The 23441-nt window shown below is 36.5% G+C and overlaps 1 protein-coding gene across 1 annotated transcript; it reads left to right on the forward strand.

Moving 5' to 3' along the window:
- The first annotated feature begins 132 nt into the window (after positions 1-132).
- Positions 133-22680, forward strand: LOC113237254 (guanine nucleotide-binding protein subunit alpha homolog). Its single transcript, XM_026473639.1, has 3 exons — positions 133-673; positions 18583-18851; positions 21486-22680. The coding sequence occupies exons 1-3, from the start codon at positions 173-175 to the stop codon at positions 21841-21843; spliced, it is 1128 nt and encodes a 375-aa protein (XP_026329424.1). The 5' UTR covers positions 133-172; the 3' UTR covers positions 21844-22680.
- Positions 22681-23441: the final 761 nt, after the last annotated feature.

Raw genomic sequence — 23441 nt, forward strand, 5'->3', positions numbered from 1 at the left:
GGGTGAAGGAATGCGTGTGTATTTCCAGATTCCGGATTTAAGCTTTATTTTACTATTATCAGTTTTTACGTAGTGCTATTACGAAAATGTGTTTATAATAAACTATTTAATTATCGTGTAACATCGGTTGCTCAGTTTTATTTTGTTCTATGGGCGTTGATAATCATGCAAAATGGCCAACGATTTGTGGTCATGTACCTGTTGTACGGAGGCTCTGACTTGCTGGCTACGTCTGAAGCTGTCGCCAGAGGAGATAGAGCAGCGGTACAGGAGCAAGGAGATCGACAGGATCCTAGAGAAAGACAAGCAGACGCTCCGGCGGCAGGTGAAGCTGTTGCTGCTCGGTGCGGGTGAAAGCGGAAAGTCAACATTCTTGAAACAGATGAGGATTATACATAAAGTGAAGTTCGAGCCGGAGCTGGTGCGAGAGTACCAGCATGTGATATATCAGAACATTGTGAAGGGCATTCAGGTGTTGGTTGACGCGCGAGACAAGCTCGCGATCCCGTGGGAAAATCCGCGCAACTTGGACATCGGGCAGCAGGCTCTGCACTTCAACAGTACGGCGACTCTCGACAACCGACTGTTTATGCACTACGCGCCGCACATACACTCCTTATGGCTGGACAGGGCTATCAAAAGGGCCTACGACCGACGGAGAGAATTTCAATTGGTAAGTGACAAATCGTATTTGATGAGTAAACAATGGCCATCGGGCTTCTTTGTACGATCACTGGGAATTGTGACCCGTGTTTGTGTAGTGAATAATCTTATACTAATTGTCTGTATTGTGGTTTTTTTACTGATGACCTGCTTAATTGCTATCTATTTGTTAGCTTCTATTTTTGTTCATCTAAAACTCGAATATGACAAGATTGTCTAACAATACAGTATTAACATGGCAATGGCGAGTGAAAACATGTAATTTGGTATGCAGATCACATGACCTTTTGCAAGGATGGGAAACCCCATTGTGTTGTGTAATATTGTAAATGTCAATTTAGTTCCTGTTCCACATAAAATATTGTTTACAATTACAATTCTGTAGCTGTAAAGAAGTTTGCTAAGTTTTAGCACTTTAGGTAATAGCTATCTGAGTATATTAAAAGCCAGGGTTATTAAAATTATATTGTTATTTTAACACAAACAAATATAGTAACAATATCTCTTTTCAGTCATTAACAGAAAAGTAAATGTCCGTTTTTAAATGCTTAGTTTAGGTCGAATAGAGTTTAGGATTTGTTACTAAAGTTTTTTTTGAGGATTGTCATGGTTCCGTTTATATTAATTACCCTTTATATTTGATTTTGCTGTCAGTAAACCTTTATAACACATAATATTGAGGCTAACAAGCTATTAAGTACTGCTTTTTGAAAGTATTATAATATTTGTCATTACTTATTCTTGTAACTGAATGCATCCTAAGTGGAAGGTCCTTGGCCTGTGTCACAAAGTTTTACCAATTAACACTTGCTTTACAATGGAAGAATGCATTGGAATGAAAAATGTACAAATAGAATTTGTACAAAAACACCTAAGGTGATTGAAACCCCCAAACACCAGGAACTTTATGATATGATATACAAGACTATGGTATGAACCCTCTTCTTAGCAGAGACCATTATCCGGCAGCAGTACATAATGCGTTGACAATGCTAAAACCTATATGTATGTATAGACATTTTCATTGGTTCAACGTTTTCTTCAATAATCACCTTAAATAATTTGAAAATCACTTTAAAATACCAATTGCTACGGTTTTTTACAAGGTTATATAAAATAATAAATAAATTCTTCAACAGTCCTTACAATCTTATTTAATGTAGCATATCCCTATAACAACAGATTGTGGTTTTTATAGTGGTACTTGAGATTATTATCGGTAAATTACAACATCAAATCGTGATTAAGCCATTGTTACTACAATGGTATTTACTGACCATTGATTAATATGGTGACCTATATTGTTGTCAGATAGAAAACTAAAACGTCAAAAAAATTGTATTTGTTATTTTTTTACCTGTAAAATAACAATTACTAGATTTACTAGGAACAAATCTGTTATAGAGAGAAATTTAAGAATGACCATTTCAGTCACGATGTTTCTTCCACCTTCTTTCCTGATCCTTCTTCAACATACAATAAGATGCAACTGAAGTGTTTTAACGGAAACAGATGCGGAAGTGTAAACAGTTTAAAATCTCTTAAGAAATTGTTCCAAACAGAGTTTGTTTTTGGTTTCATAAATAATCTTAATATAAAATGCTCAAACTGTACACTGCCAATGAGCAAATCGCGTTAGTGTTTGATCTGTCACCAACGTTGTAAACTCCGATCCGTTATAAAAGTTGCGTAAGCAGAAACGGAAACAGATGTGAAAAACTTGCGGAACTTCCGCAGTTGCGGAAGCAGAAGCAACAAACAATTTTAAAGCAAACACTTTAGTTCAGATGGCTTACGACATTGAAAGCTGAAAAAACCCAATACAAAGATGTACAACATCTGTTGTACATAGAAGAATTATTTCGTGGACCTGCTGACTCGAACTGTAGCTCAGTCGGCAGAGCGATGCTTCGGTACAGTGTGGTCGCAGTTTCAAGTCCTGTCAGGTTGAAGGAATTTTTCTGTGTTCAATCTTTGTATTAATAATAAGCAGGGTTGTGAATATTCATTGCGCATGTTTGCTTCATGATATGACCTAAAAGGCACACTGGAATAATTTACAAACCTTCCAGAAACAGACTGTAAGCCAAAAAAGCAGCTCAGAAGTTTTTTTAAAATATTATTTTGATAAAATTCCAGAACGATTAAGCTAGGCTGATTGATTATTTTCGAACAGATATATTCTTTTGTTGATAAATGTAACGAAATCATTGAAATAATATTTTATTACAATACCAAAGGAAATAGTCAGCTTTTTCATGTAGATAGGATCAGTAACCAGGTACATTTTTCGCGTTTTTTTTAAAATACATAAAATCATACGGTTGCTGATTTTCTGATCTTAATATCAGTCAGAAAATCAGCAACCGTATCAGCATGAATATGTTTTAAAGAAAGATAAAATAAGTATTTATTTGCAAACGCCATTACAGAATATTTAAAAAGAACACGAATTGTATAAACGTTATAGTTATTGCATTCTCTTATCTCAGTTGATTAGTCACTCATGACATTCGATCATGACTCATAATCAAGTTGCAGACTTGCATTTGTGTTGACTATTTATTTTTATGCAGGAATTTTAGCTTGTTTGATATTTTAATCTACCTTTTAAAATAGTCTTAAGAAGACGGATGATTTATTCATAATAAACATTCTCTTGTTCTGCTCGTCACTGTAGGCTGAAAATAGTAGTATTCTGCATTATTGCATCATTATAATACAGGCAGCAGTAGAGCTCCTTTTGAAAGAATTCGTCCAGGGACGTACTGCCACCTATTTCTGCCGTCAAACAGTAATATCAGCATTACTGTATTCCAGTTTTGAAATGTAAGGGTGCAACTACAGGTATATGGGACTTGTCAACTTATATCTCAGGGTGACTGGCGCGGTGGCGGTGTCCTTCAGATCTTTGCGATTTGAAGCTCTGAGTAACACTGCAGCTGCTATGGACAGGCCAGTCGCTTACCATCAGGCGCACGACTTGTTCGTACCGTCACTAAATATTATAAAAAAAGGCATATCTTATACACATTCTACTGTTAAGCACAGATCTTCTCTTATAAGAGAGTTAGATGTTGCATGCATAACAAGTAAAAGGTGGTTTGTTGATTTAGGTCCATATTGTATTATGGAATTTTAAGGTACTTATTTCTGACGTCACAGAAATGGATGTCTATAGCCAATTCCAGCTCCACCATTTCGGAGCTCAAAAGTAAATTGTCACTTACATCTGTTAACTGACAAAGAAAGTTCAGGGTAATGCTTAACGTGACCATACGTCCCGCTTTTAAGCTTCGTGTCTTGCTGTCCCTAAAATACTTAAAAGTCCCTCTTTGACTACACAGGAGACGTGTGACAATATATAAATTTAGAAGAATGGCGCGAAAGCGTAGCAGCAAATGAGCCATGTCGCCCGCGCCTTTTACACAGTTGTGTTTTTGGCGGGAATGAATTGGTGGAGGTGCCGGTTTCGGACGGTGGAACGTATTTAAAAACTAAACCTGACAAAGTAAAGCAAATTTGCGCGTCCGAAAAATACATAAAGCCAACCCACCTGACTACACAAGATTAGTTCTTATGTTATTTTTTGATCATTAAATATTTCAAATTATTTTTTTATCCAGGGCTCATTGAAAACCAGCGCCACAGTCATTTATAGTTGTGGCTAATTCGTTTTATTTTTTAGTGTTATCGATATTTTTTTTGTGTCCATGTGTTGTGGCGTTGCTAAAATTTTCTAATATATTGTAGTTTTTTCTATTAGTATATATTTCGTAACTATCATAAACATGTGATTTATTGTGAGTTATTTTAAAACAATAATAAATTTACACGCGTCCCACCTCGAAGGAAAAAAATTATGGTCACGTTGATAACGCTTTGCATGTCAACTATTGCCTAATAAACCATTCGAGACGAGAAGGATGATTGTTTTTATTTATCTTGACAAATTAAGCTATTTATTAAAAAAGCGATTGCATTATGACGATAATGTAATGCTAGATAACACTTATTGAGTAAACAAATCGGTGAATTACAAATTACAATTTAATCACTACCACTTTCATAATTCTATTTCTTGCATTGCAAAAGTCACTGAGCGTAGGACAGTGGAACTGAGTAATTGAATGTTATTTTTACTCTCCTAACTTCTTTTGTAGCGTTACATAAGACTATCATACTTATGTGGTGGTAGCCGAAGGCTTTTTTGTTATGAACGAACGATTTTTTGTACATAGCATAATAAACTTTATTTCAATTGTGTAACGTATTATAGCTGCGGGAATCCTCGAGACTGCGTGAGAATTCTTCGGAAGACGCGCGATCTGTTTTTGAACCGATTTTTAAAAAAGTAGGAGGTTCTCAATTAGACAATTTTTTTTAATGTGTATGTTGCGTGGTTACTACGGCGTTTGTAAACCGATTTTGATGATTCTTTTTTTACTTGGAAAGAGGGTACCTCAGTATTGGTCTCATTTAAATTTAAAGAAAATATTCCATCTCTAAGGGTGGCAAATTAGGGGAAGAATCCGATTTCGCGCACTTTCCGTTAACCGATTTCAATAAAACTTGGCAAATAGATGTTATTCCAATAAAATAAGCAAACTTTGAAGTCGGTTTTTTAAAGAAAAAAGTTATTTGGCTCGTATCTAGTTTGTACGTTATTCAATCGACATTAAGTTCATTAAGCTATGGTTACAAAAATTCACGTCATTATCCAAAATAAGGTACTAGGTAGGTACTTATAGAATAACAGTATAATATCTATTGTAATATTTATTTATTGAAAATGACGTTTCAGTACATATGAAAATACACCACTAATTTGTTATTAATTTGTATGAAGCACGGTCGCAGGATTATGGTCTGAATTGAAACGAGTACAAGAGCTAATTTCTGGCAAGAGCAAATTTGTATCACGTTCGCTCGTGCCGCACTTTGTTGTGACAATAATACAATGAGAAATCTCGAACATGGAATTGATGTCAAACATCTCGAAACGACTTAAAATATGATACAATTCGCGAAAACGGTTTTAAATTTTTTTTTTATGATACCAAGAGACAGGACTAACACGTTGTGGGCCTGGTGGTAAGTGACGCGCCTATCCATAACAGTTGTAGTACTTACTATTCAGAATAAAGATCTGAGGGGCACTCTTCCACAAAGACCCTCTACTGCTGCTATTAGTTCGTCATTTACTAAGTTACCGAAATTTTTCCTGTTATGTCCAAAAACACTTCCGCGTTTGTATAAAATTTTGAAACTGAAAGACTTCCGCGTTTGTATAAAGTTTTGAAACTGCGAAAGACTTCCTTGTTTGTATAAAATTATGGAACTGTTTGAAAATTTCGAACTATTTGTTATTTCCCGAAAAATAGTGAAATCATTTTATTAAAAAGCTATCATATGCACGTCCAAGATTTTATTTGAATAAATATCAAACTACGAAATGTCTAATGCAAAGGACAAAATCATGATCCAACTCATAATTTCGAAACTAGGGCAGGCAATAGCAACTTTAATCAATATGATAATTGAGCCCTGAACAGGAAGGTTCTTCAAATTCACACCTACAGGCAATAAAAGAACAATGAAACGTTCACTTGTTTGAATAAGATAATTGTTATCTGCATTACTCTATTTATCTAAATGGAATTAGCAACGCTGAGTCATGATAATTAGGTAGGTACTTATAGAATAACAGTATAATATCTATTGTAATATTTATTTATTGAAAATGACGTTTCAGTACATATGAAAATACACCACTAATTTGTTATTATTAAGGGGTCTACACATCGAACCCTCTGAATGAATGAATCCGCCGACCCGGGACGGTGTCGCTGGGTCGGCGAGTTCGGTCTGTAGTCTCCTTGATACAAAGATGGAACAACAAAGATAAATTCATTCGATCTGACTGGACCTGAACCAGTGTCTGCTGACAACGCCCGTTGTCCAACTAAGTTACAGACCGTGTCATAAGTTCAGTAATAAATAAATAAATGGAAATCTATGGGAGTCTTTTTTATAAATCAAGTGACCTGGACGAACACGTCGTGTGTCTGGTGGTAAGCGCGCCTGTCCATAACAGTTGGAGTGCCGCTAAGAACTTTAAAGCAAGATCTGACGAGCACTGCCACTGCCTCCTGTCACCCGGAGACAAGTTGACAAGTCCCATGTGCCTGTACTTTCACCAGCTCCCTTGCCCTCCAAAACCGGAACGCAGCAGTGGTAACATTACTGCTTGCGGCAGAAATAGGTTAAGATGGCAGTACTTCCCTGGACGAACTCTTTCACAAGGAGCTCTACTGCTACTAAAAATCGTTATCTGCAGATTTATTGTTTTCTACTCATTATGCGAGTAAAAGAGTCATGATTTAATGTTATTGGCCAATGTAATACGTTTATGTACACATGTGTGGTGTATCATCTAAAAATTCTTATTGACGTGTGTTAACGAAATAGGATTCGATTTGCATAAATTAGGAAGTCATTTAAATTTAATACTTCCTTTGAAACTGGCCTATATTAATGAGAATTTTGAAGGCATATGACCTGAGGAAAGCTTGCTCTCGAAGAGGCATTTTCCTTGTGTTTTGAGTATTTGCACCATGAGTTGTGACTGTTGTAAAAACGACTTAAATTTGCTTGAGATTTTTATATTTATATTTTTTTTAATTTTTTTTTGTTTTTAATGGCAGTGCCATAGAATTGTAACAGACGTGCATATATAATGAATAGTAACGCACAGACTCCTAGCCTGCGCGTTATCGTGAAACCCTGTATCGTGAGTGCCATGGACACACACTAAAGACAACCACAAATTACACCTAAACTCACGAGAAAAATAGATGTAGGCCATACAAATATTCCTGCGTGGCAGACCAGCATGGTAACCGTTCGGCCACGGAGGCAGTTAGTTAGCAAACGGATTAGTTTTCTATGTTTAAGTTAAGACGCTAATTATTCGCATCTTATTCTTGGAGTTAAACTTATTCGACTTTAGTGAAATCCACCCTTAAATTTTCAAAACACTGGGCTTTTGGATATATTGTGGTATGGAATTTGATTTGATTTTTATTTATTTATGTCAATCATACTTACGAATACTTTATCTTGCTGCTCCTAAGCCTAAAAAGGTTTGTTTGAGTGTTACAACGGTTACAACTAATCTTATATTTTAGTCTATTATTTGCTACATTCTTTAAAAATTCACGCAAAATTTTATTTAGACTATATTTAATTATAACAAGGATACAATACGAATAAAAGTACGTACTTTTATAACTATATAACTCAAAGTTACTAAACAACATTAAAAACAGAAATAAAAAAATAATATCGAGTTCTTAGGTTTTCGCGATTGTTACACAGTCAACCGTGACCATGGGAGCTGTAAAGGACCCGAAACGTTGGTTTGTTTAAAAAAACAAATATACTTACGCGATTTAAATCCGGAAAAATAGTTTCATTTCCTATAAAAAAATAATAATTTGATACCAAATAGGATCTTAATTGTGTTAAGAGATAGATCCCAAAGGATATAGACGATCTAGAAACGCTAAATTCGATTGAATATATTGGGGAAGTAATGAAAGGGTGGTAACCTTTGATGGGAATGCCCTTTACCGCAACTCGGTCAAGAGAGACGCAATTTATTAGTTCCGGTTCTATGCCGCGTATTTTTAGTATAGTACAACAAAAAACCTAATCGACCCATTGCCGAGTATGACTAACGAAAAAGTTTAGAGCGATGCCACACGATACATTGCGTTCAGTGGCACTACATTGTCATGTGGTGCGTCGGGAGATGGGCAGGGATGCTCCGGTGCGTTAGGGCGCGTTCCCATTATGTCGTAACGTTTTTTTTATCGCTGGACGACTGTCGCGTCTAGCCTGTTCCCACATCACGACCATCTATCGTGACTGTGTCGTGGACGCTTATTTTATCGTTGAACGACTGTCGTGTCTAGCTGCTCGTGACGACAATGTATAGCCGCCTTGTCGTTTGCACGACGGAATCGTTTGAAGCTGCGATTATCTGTCCTCACATTTTTATCGCGACGTTTTATTTGCTGACAACTGTCGTTCTAGCTCTTCCCATTATCACGACAGTTTGTCGTCGTAACGTCAAATAAGACGTGAACTACAGTTAATCGTGTTTTACTATATGTAAACAACTTCATTTAAATATACAAGTCACGACACTTTAAACTCCACGGCTATCTGACGTCACGACATATGGAAACGCGCCCCAAATAAGGGACCCCCACACTAGCGTTTTTCGAGCGGCAGCGTCTTGAGAAAGCAAGCACAACGTCTTGCTAGTGTCTTGTCAGTGCGTTGGCAAGACGCTGACGCTCAATAGACGCTAGTGTGGGGGGTCTCTAAGCGGTTACGTTGCGACACCGCATTGCTCGTGTGACACTCCGTATTTTGAAATACATGGCGTTGCCATGACGCATCGCTATTACGTTATAGTCCATGCGGTTTGGGAACTTCACACGCCGACATGCAGTTTTCCTTTCCAAATCTACCCAACTATGTTCTACATTTACAACTAGTGGTAATAGTCTCAAATTAAGGTGTCCTTAAATCGGACGACTGCTTACTCATTCTATGATTTCATCCGATAGTTAGAATCGGATTTCGTTTTTGGTATGATTGTAAGGCGTAGATTGTGTTAAATAAATTTGTTTGAATAATTTGAGACTGCAATTTTCTTTTCTGTATTGATCTTTGAATAAGTACACGTAACATATTACAAGAGTGTTTTTTTCCGTGTGCAGCCAACACCATGCTCCACTTTGCATCACATACAGTAACGGCACGCTATGACAGATTACAATAGTGAGGTCAAATCTCAATTCATTATCGAAAAAAATATAATCATATGCGAGCCACATCTATAAGTGTTTAGATTTAGAACTAGTATTGCAAAGGATCGCTGATTAAAAAGTTATAATAAAACGAAAATAAAAATACCTACTATATCGTCAATTCGAAACTGCTTTGTTTTGCATTGAGCTTTGACGCGAGTTTGCCGGAGGTAGAAGTTGTGCTGGCCAGCGATCCCATAAATGACGATCGTATTAGATTTCATTTTTAAAAATTTCGAATTTCGAACAGCAAAGTTGTGTCGTCAACTTAGAATAATAACGCATAGAAACCTAGCCCGCACACGCTAAGTGAGACAAATTGAATCGCTCCCAAAGGGCCAACACGAGCGCGCGGGCCTTCAGTGCTCAAGGTCAACTTGCACCGCGAACAGCTCCAGAATTTTAGCTAAAAATGACGAAATGTGCGGTAAATGAGTGTAAAAATACGTCAGACAAACATAAAATAGATACTAAGATCACATTCCACAAGAAAGTTTCAACTTGTATTTTTATATAAATATTCACTAAAACCGAAAATTAACCTACTACTAAAACTAGCTTACATTTGATTTTTGCCTCACTTGTGTAAGTTCGTTTGATATGAAACTATCATTCTATGCGTTATTATTCTAAGGTCGTCAATTATACATCCATAAATTTTACTGCACGTCGCTATTGACAACAACGTACATCAATTAGCGCCTTCAACGTAGTTATGAATTAATACGAAACTTGATGAGCGCATAAACGTCAAAACGGCCATCATAGCGTGCCGGTACTTTAGTTAAATGGAACTCTATACTATTTGTGATAAAAACAGTGAAGTTAAACTTTGAAGTTTAAAGCTCTTTGTTGATCTCTATCGTGTAAAAACAAAACACGCGAGGCAATACATTGTTTTTAACCGACTTCAAAAAAGGAGGAGGTTCTCAATTCGACTGTATGTTCTTTTTTTGTATGTATGTTACGCGATAACTCCAGCATTTATGAACCGATTTTCATGATTCTTTTTTTTGTTGGAAAGGGGGTACTTCCATAGTGGTCCCATTTCATTTTGAAGAAAATCATCCACCTCGAAGGTTGGCTGCTCATGCATGTAGATTCATTTTTATAAATAGCGCCTAACTTTAATTTAGGAGCAATTACTTTAATGGTTGATTTAGCTATTTCTCCAATTCAAGGCGTTTTTCTCGCAATATACTTTGAGTAGTGAAAACCGATTTTCATTATCTCCAGTGTCAAGTCCTGTATAGTGGCGAACTAGGGGATATTTCAATAAAACTAGACAAATAGACGTAATTCCACGTACTTTTGAGGTCGGTTTTTTTACTATTCTGTACTGAGATTATGTAATCATCGAGTATATAACCAGGAATAGAGACGAAATGTCATTTAATTTGTTTTAAAACTATTCTGCCATATCATTACTGTGACAACTGCGCTCCGATTGGCTAGCCTGAGTTCGAAACAATTAATAAAAAAAATATAATGGACGAAAATTACAAAATTACATATTTAATATTTAATTACCGATGAAATGTGATTACGTTTGTTTTGTAATTAGATGTTTTGCTGTTTTTCCCACACCACCGAATAGAACAGCACGGCATTGTTAGAGATATTATCTTTATTACAATAAATACAGAATATTTTTTGGAATGTACGGAGACGTATACAGAGGTCAGTAGTTGGCCTGTCTATATTTCAGTGCAAACGGGAGTTGATATTTATAAGAGCTGTATCGCTAATGTGTTACCAGGAATGTATAGTCCTTATTTCGTCTCTATTTCTGGGTGTATGTATATACTCGATGTTTGTAATTTAATTACAAGAGTTTTTCAGCTGTTATCAAGGGAAAATAAATTTGTTTGTTTTTCAGTCGAAGTAACTTATTTTGCGAAGTAAAATTATAGTAGCTGGAATATTTTTTATGTGTGCTCACATTACTGCGTTCCAGTTTTGAAGGGTAAGAATACTGGTGGTATTACAGGCACATGGAACTTGTCAACTTATGTCTTAGGGTGACGAGTGGAGTGGCAGGCCCCTCAGAACTGTGATTTAAATCTCTTTGAGTGGCAATGCAACTGTTATGGACAGGCGTGTTGCTGACCACCAGGCGCACGACTTGTTCGTCCCATCACTTGATATTATAAAACAAAGATGGCCTTTCCAATATTCTTTCAAAAATGTTATACACGTGAACGTTAGTTCTAATCATCGGTTCTAATTCATGGTATATTTTTAAACCTATTTTATAGCCTTGGATTCAAGCACGTCACGTGAAAGTATTAGAGAGATAATATACATTGAAATTTTTTATAAAAAAAATCGACCTCATAAATGTGCTAATTCGCTTTTGTTGTGTTAGTTAGTTAGTGCGGTCTCTTCAACGATAACTGAAACGTATAATGGAAGTCTAAACGAATCACATGACGAATCTATTTGTCAATTCTATCTATATATTCTAGAAAAAAAAATTACAAATTGCGTAGCGTCACTAGTGATCACAAGTAACGTGTTGTATACATTGACTTACAAATAAATGGACGACGGGTCTAATACAAAAACCACGAAAAAAATGTCCCAAGTGAACCTATTCGAAATTTAAATTGTAATGTCATCGCAGTATCGCGCTGTCAGTAGAACAAATGAAGACTAAAGCGGAGTTTGGCGCTCTGTATACGATTTTAGCGCCTTACAAGTGCGGACACTTTTTAGCGCGGACCCGACGTCCATATAATTGTAAGTCAATGGTTGTATACAAATATTTAACGTGACCGCTTGTGTCGGTCGATGTAAACTGATGGTAGATGCACAGATAGCATTCACCAGTTCGTTAGCGCTAATATTTTATTCGAGTTTTGAAAAGTTACCAAGCTGTACATCAAACACGCCGCTTTTTACGTACAAAATTGATAACGTTTCAACCACACGCGATTGAAGTTTATGAATAATAATAATAATAATAATAACGCACACACTCAACATAGCCCCGCACTAGGGAAACCCTGTATCGCGGGTGCCATGGACACACACATAGACAACCACAAATTACATCCAAACTCACGAGAGAAATAAATGTAGGCCATACACATATTTCTCCCGGCCTGGGAATCGAACCCAGGACCTCTGCATGGCAGTCCGGCATGGTAACCGTTCGGCCACGGAGGCAGTTTGAATACCACACACATGGAAGAAAAAAAAACAATGAAAGTGCCATAAGCCTCGATTACTATCCGAACCGATGTCGCCAAAACTCACACATTCTTAATTTGAAACTTAAGTTGATAGTTCAATACCATCAATACCTTTTATTACAAATTACGACATTTTGATATTATATTGAAATTTCAATCAATGTGCTGCCATCTAGCGGTTAATTGCTGAACGACGACGAATTGGAATTATTAATTTAGTGCTCCAAAAAGAAGCGACCATATTGCAGGGGTAGCTTTACTTTCGTTTTTTGTAACAAAAAAAATATTTCGATAAACTGGACTTTCCGATGATATGAAATACCAACACGGTTAATGTTTTTGGTGCGGCTGTCATTTAACACTTAACGTAACAGGTATTGCATAATTGTCATCATTATGCGATACTGTGTGTAAATTATAGTTCAATTGTCTGGGGTAATTCAATTATAATGCTAATAAAACTTAAAGTATTCGATAATGGAAATTCTACGGTCTTACAGCTCTTGTTTTGGAGTTTTAGAACTACTTGTTAATAGTAAATGAGAGCAGAAAAGGCTGGTTAGAGTGACAATTTAAATTTCGAAATTTGTTGCGACGGATATGATAAATGACAACGCCATCTTTGGCCTACTTTGTAATTTAAAAGAACATTTAAACTTTGTGGTAAATCGATAGATATAGAGTAAAAGATTGGGTGTAAAAGATTGACTGATAAAACGTGACTTCGATTTCAAAACTTGTTCCGGCACAAATTATATACGTACAAATGACAATGCCACATTCTGCCTCGTCTATTCGTAGGTATATAATTTCAAAAGGCAATTTAAAGTTTATGTGGTTCGTTATTTTCTAGTTCCACCGTATAGTTTCCATTTCTAGAAACTTCATGAAGTTCGTTATTGCAACTACTGGAATATATATTTTACGTCTATAGCGTATAAATCCATATGTATAGTATATTTTTGTTGAAGAAAAACTTATAAAACTCTTGCTCAAATATATTTTTAAAGTGATATAATATCTGAACTCTGATTTTACACCATATTTTTATCTTCGTCCTGAAAAATTACATAGAAATCAAATACGAGATATTCACTCTGAGACGACGATATACTATTTATGTACGGTATATACCGTCTATAAATTCATCTCGGTGGTTCAACGATTGGCGCAGTGGAACCATTGATTTACACTCTCACGATGTTTAGACCTTTTTTTTTTTAAATCGGGACTTAATCTGGTAAAAAACAAATTTTATTTACCTCGACGTTCGGGCGTATTGCAACGTCCATGGTCTCGAGGGGACTCTGAGATCAAATTACGGTAGAACCAATTTGGGAGATGAACTTTTCTAAATTGCTTCTGGTCCTGGTGTTCCGGAGTGAACTCCGTTGCTCTTTTACACATAGCACAAGGAATTCCCTAGTAAAGGACCAGGTAATTAGTGCGGTTGTTTTGCATATTTTCATATTATGTGTTTCATATATGTGTTGTAATTAGAGATGGGAAAAACTGTGTTTTCTTTTAAAAAAGCGTGCTTTTTAAAACGCTTTTTAGTTTGTAGCTTACAAAATCGTTTAGAAAAACGTTTAACCGCAGAGACTGTTAAAAAAAGCTTGCAACGTTGTGTTGATAGCAAAAAGCAAGAGTAAACCACTAGAGGTTAATAAGTAACTTTATTTGTATAACACGAGTTTTATTTTTAACCGACTTCCAAAAAGGAGGAGGTTCTCAATTCGACTGTATGTTCTTTTTTTTTGTATGTATGTTACGCTATAACTCCGGTGTTTGTGAACCGATTTTCATGATACATTTTTTGTTGGAAAGGGGGTACTTCCATAGTGGTCCCAGTTCATTTTGAAGAAAATCATCCACCTCTAAGGGTGGCTGCTCATGCATGAAGATTTATTTTTATAAATAGCGCCTAACATTAATTTAGGAGCAATTACTTTAATGGTTGATTTTGCTATTTCTCGAATTCAAGGCGTTTTTCTCTCAATATACTTTGAGTAGTGAGAACCGATTTTTATTATCTCCAGTGTCTCCTGTATAGTGGCGAACTAGGGGATATTTCAATAAAACTCGGCAAATAGACGTAATTCCACGTACTTTTGAGGTCGGTTTTTTTAGTACTCTGTACTGAGATTATTTTTATAAAATTATTATTCACATTGACGAATTAATCTGTTAGGAAACAGAAGGCGGGACTTTTAAGTCATTATGTTTTAACATAAGCACGTTGTAAAAACTCAAGTTGTTGAGTATTGAACTGATTAACGCTTGCGTTTAAATTGAAAAGCGTGCTTATGTACTTATTTTACAAAGCAAACTTTTTTAAGTGCTTTTTATTTAAACGCCCACCTCTAGTTGTAATTATATTAACACATAACATATTTGTAACCTGACGCCAGTCGCTACACCAACACCTCAAAAACAATACTGGTATAATTTCAATGTCACACTTGTTTTGGTGCAACCGTTTTCAAATATTATTTATTGTACAGAACCGACTATTAGTTACACTATATTACAATGTTGCCGATGTGATTCAACGCTTGCTCGTTTGGTGATGTATTCTGATAGTTACTAATTGCCTTATTAGGTTGAATGGCAGGTGAATTTTGATTGTTTTTTTTAGAATGGTAGTAATACGGTTTCTTAGGCATTTATAAATAAGGTTTGACAATAGCTTTTTGGTGCCAGATAATCACATTGAATTTGAAAGTAGCAGTAAATGTCCTTGTGAAAGAGATCGTTCAGGGAGGTGCTGCCACTTTACCTATTACTGCTGGTGCTGGTGAAATTACAGGCACATAGGACTGTTGACTTATAGAACAACGTGTAAAGTGTATTGTTTTTTTATGAGGATAGCCCACTCAGTAACCCTTATGTAACGCCGTAGTAACCTAATGGATTGACCTACCGTCACTCAAGCAGAGGTTCGTATCCGGGCTCGCACCTCTGAGTTTCTCGGAAATTTACCGTGACGGAATATGACTTAAACCCTCGCCTGAGAGGAGATCCGTGCCCAACAGTGAGACGTATAAATGGGTTAATTATATGTAGGAACTTCGCATCCTGGCCGTCGCCTTGCCTATATTTAATTTAGGTTCAATTGAAATACACGTTACGTTTGTTTTTCTTCAAGTTTTTATTGAAATGATTTTGGTTCGCTGCGTGCTTTAGTCATCGTGATATCACTATGCGTGTCATGTAATGTATGATGATGGTTTTATTAATCAGTTTTGTTTCTAGTAGTTTTCCTTATTCAACGTCTTAACTTTAACTATGTGCCAGCAAATTGAATAATATTGTGAAGTATTGTATGTAAATATTGGACAGCATGACACACGTTGCTCTGATCCCAAATTAGTTGCATACTTTGGGATACCTTCTCCTGCTCGCCCCCTTTTACCATCGGACATCCAGACGTATGGCGGGATATCTCATGGCGCATTACACCAAGTCGTAAGGTAAGTTACCCGGTGTAAATAGTGAGTCGTCTGACGGTGGTGGTGGGTGCGTCGCCTTCGGAAAGGCGAAGTAGTCTGCCGAAGGACTCGGTGTAAATGCGCCGTTACTTGACTTGAAGGCTCGCTTCAGGTGTAGTAAGCGTTTCGTCATCTTTTATTATGCGCATAGCCCAGGAATGGAATTCCCTGCCTGCGACTTTGTCTTCAAGCACATACAAACTCTAAGGTGCGATTGAATAGGCATGTTCTGGGCGAGACTCGTTCCATCGTAACCTGTCTTTGCTTCAGGGCTAGGTAGTCGTTGTTTTGTAGAAAGGGCGAAAGCGCCATTTAAGACGATATAGAAAAGTTAGTTTTTCTACCTGGACCCGGCCGGGGATCGAATCCAGGACCTCAGACATGGCGACACCATGAAAACCGGTATGCAACCCACACGACCACGAATATCGTCAGCACATTGTAACTATGTAGGTAATCTTTCTGCGCACACAGTAAGTTTCCTTTGTGCGAAGCAAGTAATGTTTATCATTATATCAATAAAGGCTTTGTTCCCTGTCATTGACCATAGTAATGCGGCATTCATAGTTTATAGGTTGCCTCGTCTTATCGCTCGGAATTTTTTTATACTTCTTATCAAGTACAAATAATGTCGTAAAGATTGGCGTAGACAGTTTACTAATACGAGAAGTGTTATTTTGATGCCAGAAAATGGATATTTACCGACGTTATATGTTTTACTACCATCTTCCTTAAACTCTTTTAATCATTTGGAAAATCTCCCGTGGTTTTATGTTTCCAAATTAAATCTTAATAAATAGTCTCGGACATAATATCTTGTGTCAGGCAGACTTCAGATAAGTAAAAAAATAAAGAATCAAAACAATCAGAAATAACTAAATACAAAGCGGATCTTTGTACAAGCATATAGAGAAATTCGTGAGGTCCGCTGGTTCGTTCCGTGGCTTGGTAGGCATAGCGTCTGTCACGGTTTGCTAGAAGACGTCGGTTCTAATTCGGCCGCATCGAAGGAATTTTTTTTAAGTTTTCGATCTTTTTATTAATAATTATAACAAACTAGTTGAGTAATTTCACAAAAAATAAACATGAATAAATAATGAATATCAATTGAATACAAATTTAATAAAGAATTAAAGTTTGTTTTATTTATAATGTTAGATTATGTGAAGACGCCACTAGAATTTTTTAATTGAAACATATTTTTTAATCATACCAAGTAAAGGAACGAACAAGTCGTGCGTCTAGTAGTAAGCGACACGCCTGTCCATAACAGTTGCAATGCTTTAGCTACTGCGCCCATCACCCTGAGACGTAAAGTTGACCAAGTCCCATGTGCGCCTGTAATTTCACCAGCGGACCTTACCCTTCAAAACTGGAACGCACTAATACTCACATTATACTTTGGCGGCGGAAATAGCTAAGGTGGCAGTACTTCCCTGGACGAACTCATTTCTAAGGAGAGCTCCTACTACTGCTGCTAGTTTTAAGAGTCTATACCACCTCAAATGGCTTTGGTTGATGCCGCATAACAAGAAAGTGTTGTATCAATCGCTTTGAAAAAAATATTATAGTAAAAATGAGGATGTACACTGATTATACGGTGTGAAAAAAAAACAAACTTACTTCGAAATTTTACAAAAACACTGCGTATTCAATAGGTACTTTACATATACCAATGATTTTTTTTATATCAACTGAACTAAATAGTATACGAATAACATGTATAGTATACGAATTTTAAAATGGCTGTAATTTCTTTTGTAAAAAATACATTCTGAAATAAAGCCAGCGTCTCAGCCGCTCGACCTTTGACTCGACGGCACGACCGAGAACTTTTATTGATAGCTACACTTGTAACATATGGACCCCTCCTACGTAAAGTATCGTATGTCGAAATTGCCAAGTATACAGGGGAAGCGTTGTAAAGTTCTCAATTCACTGAAATGAGCATAATACGTGACTAGCATTCCTCAGTTTAGATAGGGCATTATAAAATTCTACATATCTTAGATGATCGAGCGTTGCCGAATAAAACTGACAAATGCTAAAGTCATGTGCTAAGCTCGTTTCAGTGAATTCAAAACTTTAAAACGCTCCCCTGTAAACTTGGCAATTTCGACATATGATACTTTACGTAGGAGGCGTCGATATGTGCTCACATGTGGCTTTTTTATAACAAGGGAAATGGTATAAATTAATTATTCTTGTTGTAGGAGTTCGATTTAGAGTAAAGACAAATTTAAGTTTCTTTTTTAAATTAATTACAAAAATGTTAGCCAATTTATGCTAGGGACAGCCGCATGTTTGCAAATAATTGACCCATGTACCTATCTCTTTGATTTCCAGAGTGATTCAGTGAGCTACTTCTTCGACGACCTAGAACGCATTGCACGACCAGACTACATCCCATCACATCAGGACATTCTCCATTGCCGCAAAGCGACCAAGGGCATCACGGAGTGCACCATCAATATCAACAATGTGCCATTTGTGTTTGTGGACGTCGGCGGGCAACGGACTCAACGTCAGAAATGGACGCAGTGTTTTGACTCTGTCACTTCGATACTGTTTCTTGTGTCCTCGTCGGAATTTGACCAAGTGCTCTCAGAAGATAGGTAAGGCATAATGAAAGTACAGTTAAAAGTTAAAAATAGAATAAACACAAATTCGTGGCAGTAAACATACTTGTCTGCATGTTGTGGTAGATGATGCCACTTGTTTGTGATTTATGAGGTTGATAGAAATGTCACTTATCACAGTCATTTAATTTGTATACCAGAAATCTAAAAGTATCTTGTACCTTTTGTTGTTCTGCCGTTAGATGGCGTTTGTTGTATGTTCCTTATCACGGAAGAGGAAACAATGGAAGGGATCTTAAGATCTCGATCAGAACCGCTGTCGCCAGAACCCACAATATCATGATTTAAACACTGAAATCTAACTAATGATTGGTCGTGTTTTCTAAATTAAAAAGGCTTAATAAATTCTGGACTGTTAATGTAATTTAAACTTCACCCAGTTGGTATATCTTTGAAAGTTCAATATCTATTGTTACAAGTCGTTGGCGCACTGAGCTCAAGTATGCGGAACTCCGCGTACTGTTGCCACACGTATCACGCCCGCTTAGCACTACCTATAACCTTAGTATAAAGTTTTAGTGTAAAGTGAATGGCAAATTTTCTTTATCAACCGAAATCCTATGACAGAAGCGTATACTTTGCCCTTTAAATGAATTTGTTACTTTGTGAAGACGACCGTCAAGTATAAACTAGTGGTTTTGAAATTCCTCGATATCAATGTTACTTATTATGGCGCATTCATTCGACGCGAAATACATCGCGCTCACCGCGAACGTCTAACTGTCGTGGCAAAATACGCTCTATTTAATTAGCTTTTAGGTTTTACCTTAAATTAGTGTCCTGGTCACGCGAGCGAGCTTGGCTTGAAATTGGTCTATTCTATTCAGAGGAATTTAAATGTTGTTGCCTAGTAAATAGAACTCAGTTTCGCCATTAAGGTACACGAAGGCGCGGTAACTGGGCGGTCGCGGTGCGAAATCTTTCTCCTCGTGAACAGGGCGCTTATTCTTAACGTAAATGTGTCAACAATATACCGTTTATGTACGTCGAAGTAGATGCACGACTGACGTAACAACGAGCATACGCTCGGTATCTCGATCTCTTTCTCCTCGGAATTTCTTCAAGTGTTTCCGGGAGATAGGTAGGTGAATATGTAACTTTCTATATCTCCATTAGCCTAGAAGTTTGCTGCCAAAGGTATTTCCTAAATAAGATCACAAATCTGGTTAGACATCCCACTGAAGTTGCAATCTAATTCATAAGAAGTTGGTGATGTCCCACATTTTGTTTTTCATTATTTACTTACAATATTTGGGGTGGTCGTATGGTATGATATTTTTTTTTATAATATCAAGTGACGGGACGAACAAGTCGTGTACCTAGTGATAAGTTGCACGCCTGTCCATAACGTTGCAGTGCCACTTAGAGCTTTAAATCGAAAAGATCGGAGGGGCACTGCTACTGCACCTGTCACCCTGAGACATAAGTTGATAAGTCCCATGTGATTGTGACTTCACCAAAATGGTATGACGGGCTGGTGTCCGCAAGTTGCCGTTTAATCGCCTATGTTGCATGTAAGGTATTTGGGGTGGTCATATTCGTGAACAAGAACCATGGCAAGTTCGAAAGTAGCACTTCCACGGGGATTTTAGGTTAAACATCCTGGCCTGTTACGAATCTGATGAAATATCTATCAGTACACGCGTACATATTGCCTTGTTTATTAAATAAGGGAAATGGCAATATTTATGGCTGTGGCTGTAATAAAAAGTATATTTAAAATAAGTCTGCTATCAGTCGTTGCGCAGTGGGATTCTATTTAGATTGTAATTACGTTTTATTTTTTATATCTTTAGTCTGTACTAAACTTTGAACTTTGAACGTAAATGAAATTGTTATCGATACAAAGTTTGAGCAAACGCAAAGAAAAAAATCGCCAGATCCGATTGATCGTAGCCACGTTGAGGTAACGCTCGCTGGTTCGTGACCAGTCGGATCGAGGGAAATTTTCTTTGTGTTTTCGACCTTTGTATCAATAATAATATTTCATTTACTTTCAAAGTGAATGAAATTAAAATTGTCGTAAATGAAATTCTTGGAATAAATTTTAAAATTTTTATCCTTTTACTTTGGTCTAGACTGCGCTAGAACTTACTAAAATATACGACTGCTATACAGGATTATTTTAAAAATACTATTGCCAGAACTTTGTCGGACTACAATACTATCATCATAAACAACAGCTTTTGTCCCACGACTTCATCAGACTTTACTTTCATACAAAAATAAAAATACATATAACGCTTTAAACGGTGGTAAAAAGGTGGACGCTTGCACGTTTCAATTTACTACCTTGCTACCAAAATATAGACCTAAAAACTATCAGATAGTATAACAAAAACTTAAATGTTTATTTTTCGAAAATTCATAATGTATTGTTAAAGTCGTAGAACAAAACTTTTGTTTATGATGTTAGTATAGGCCTGTCAGTATTTTACAATTAATCCAATAATAATATTATTCGTTCAAACACGTTTGGCAACTAAATTATTCGCTGCTCAATTTAATTATTAGAGTATACCGAACAAGTCTTTAACAATATATAACATTGGTTATTGGTTTAACCGCTGTGTACGCCGATGTAATCAACCACGCTCTGATTAATTCCAGGAAAACAAATCGTCTCGAAGAAGCGCTCAATATATTCGACACGATCGCGAACAACGTCAATTTCAAGGGCATATCCATAATACTGTTCCTCAACAAATCCGACCTGCTGGCCAAGAAGGTGACAAGTAAAGAGACTGACATACGTTGGTACTACCCACAGTTCACAGGCGACCCGCACAATTTGCGCGACGTTCAAGTGTTCCTATTGAACATGTTCGCCAATGTTCGCCGCGAGCCAAAGACGACTCTGTACCACCACTTCACGACTGCCATCGACACGCACAACATCGAGGTCGTTTTCAATTCCGTCAAAGACACGATCCTCAATAGAAACCTGGAATCTCTAATGCTGCAGTGACGTGGAACGAACATTGTGATTTTGTGTTGAAAGGAATTTTTATTGTGATATCTATGGGCAATATTATGCGCCCTTACGTCGGCGTGTCTATTAAAAAATCCTATATCCTGTCACTCAAGCATAATAGTTAAAAAGCACATGATGAAAAGACAAGAATGTGATGTATTAAGTGACTATGGGCCTTCGCACATGGCCTACTTTTCTAGTTATGGTTGTTAATGTAAATTATGTAATTTTGGCACACGTTATATTTATTTACCAAACTAAGTTTTGGTAAAATTATGTATAGGTCTTATCATGTAATATGATACAATTTGTATATCAGTATATATATGACCAAAAATGTAGATTTTGCACTTGAATTATATTATTATGATCACTTTTTGGACATTTTTACGTATGTATCTAATCGATTGTATTTACATGCGGACAAGGGATTAGATGACGACACGGTATACTGCTATCTACACACTAGTGTTAGATTTCTATCTGTATACAACGTGTAGTTGGTATAATTTGTCATAGACAAAATTTAGTATGAAGCGATTGGATCTAGAAATTTCCATGCTACGCAAGTGGTGATAGCAACGTGCGGTAACACAGGCACTGTGGGAGTAAATTCCCGCGCCCCACCAATCTTTTAACTTTAGGTTTTCCCCACGTAATTTTACCCATATAAATAATTACACATTTCTGTTCATAAATTCATGTTATAAACTTGTTCTGTCTTTTGTTTTAAATTATTATTTGACTATTTCCACTGATCAACCTATCACTGTCGTTTAAAGTCACAATAGTATTTTTTTTCCGACCGTGATAAAATCAATCAATCAGAGTTAGCAGAATTATCATTTCCGTAAAGATGGAGCCAGAAAAAAATTTAAAAATAGAATGCCATAAAAAATTTGATAATAGAATAATCGCCATGTCGTGGCAGCAAACATACATGTCATGGCAAGTTGTGGTAGACGATGCCACTTATTTGTGATTTATTGGGTTGGTAGAAATGCTAGTCATTTCATTTTTATACCAGAAGAAATCTAAAAGTATGTAATAAATTTTGTTGTTCTGCCGTTAGATGGCGTTTGTTGCACGTTCCATACAGGTGTCTAAGGTAGTGTTGAGGGGTGTAGCAGGAAATGGAAAGGTCCTTTTGCAGTGCCAAGCTGAGACTAGATGCATTATTAGGGTAGAATTCGGCTATTTAAATAAGTAGTAAAGTAATAAAGTCACAAAATGTTTGCTCTAACCAAGTGCCACGCAGATGCAATGATACACGTGTATTATTTTGGAAGACTAATACAATTGGTCCAGTTCAAATGAAATTCGTGTACTGTGATGGATTTTTTGTATAAAAAGTATTTGGCTGTAAACAGCAACGAAAATACATTTCTACTGGGAACATTTTTATGCTATTTTATGAATACGAAAAAAAAATCAAATCGCTCAATATGAAAACGCAGTAATGCTGTTTTTTTGTATGTTTTACAGTGCAGTTTTTTAAGAGTTTCCAATCGTGTTTTTTATTCTCGAAATATATTCCGTCCCTTGGCACAACTTAAAGCAAAGACATTGTAATCTCACAAGCTTCTTAGCTA

The sequence above is a fragment of the Hyposmocoma kahamanoa genome, unplaced genomic scaffold (assembly GCF_003589595.1).
Source record: "Hyposmocoma kahamanoa isolate Upper Pololo Valley unplaced genomic scaffold, ASM358959v1 93, whole genome shotgun sequence".
In the NCBI taxonomy this organism is placed as follows: domain Eukaryota; kingdom Metazoa; phylum Arthropoda; class Insecta; order Lepidoptera; family Cosmopterigidae; genus Hyposmocoma; species Hyposmocoma kahamanoa.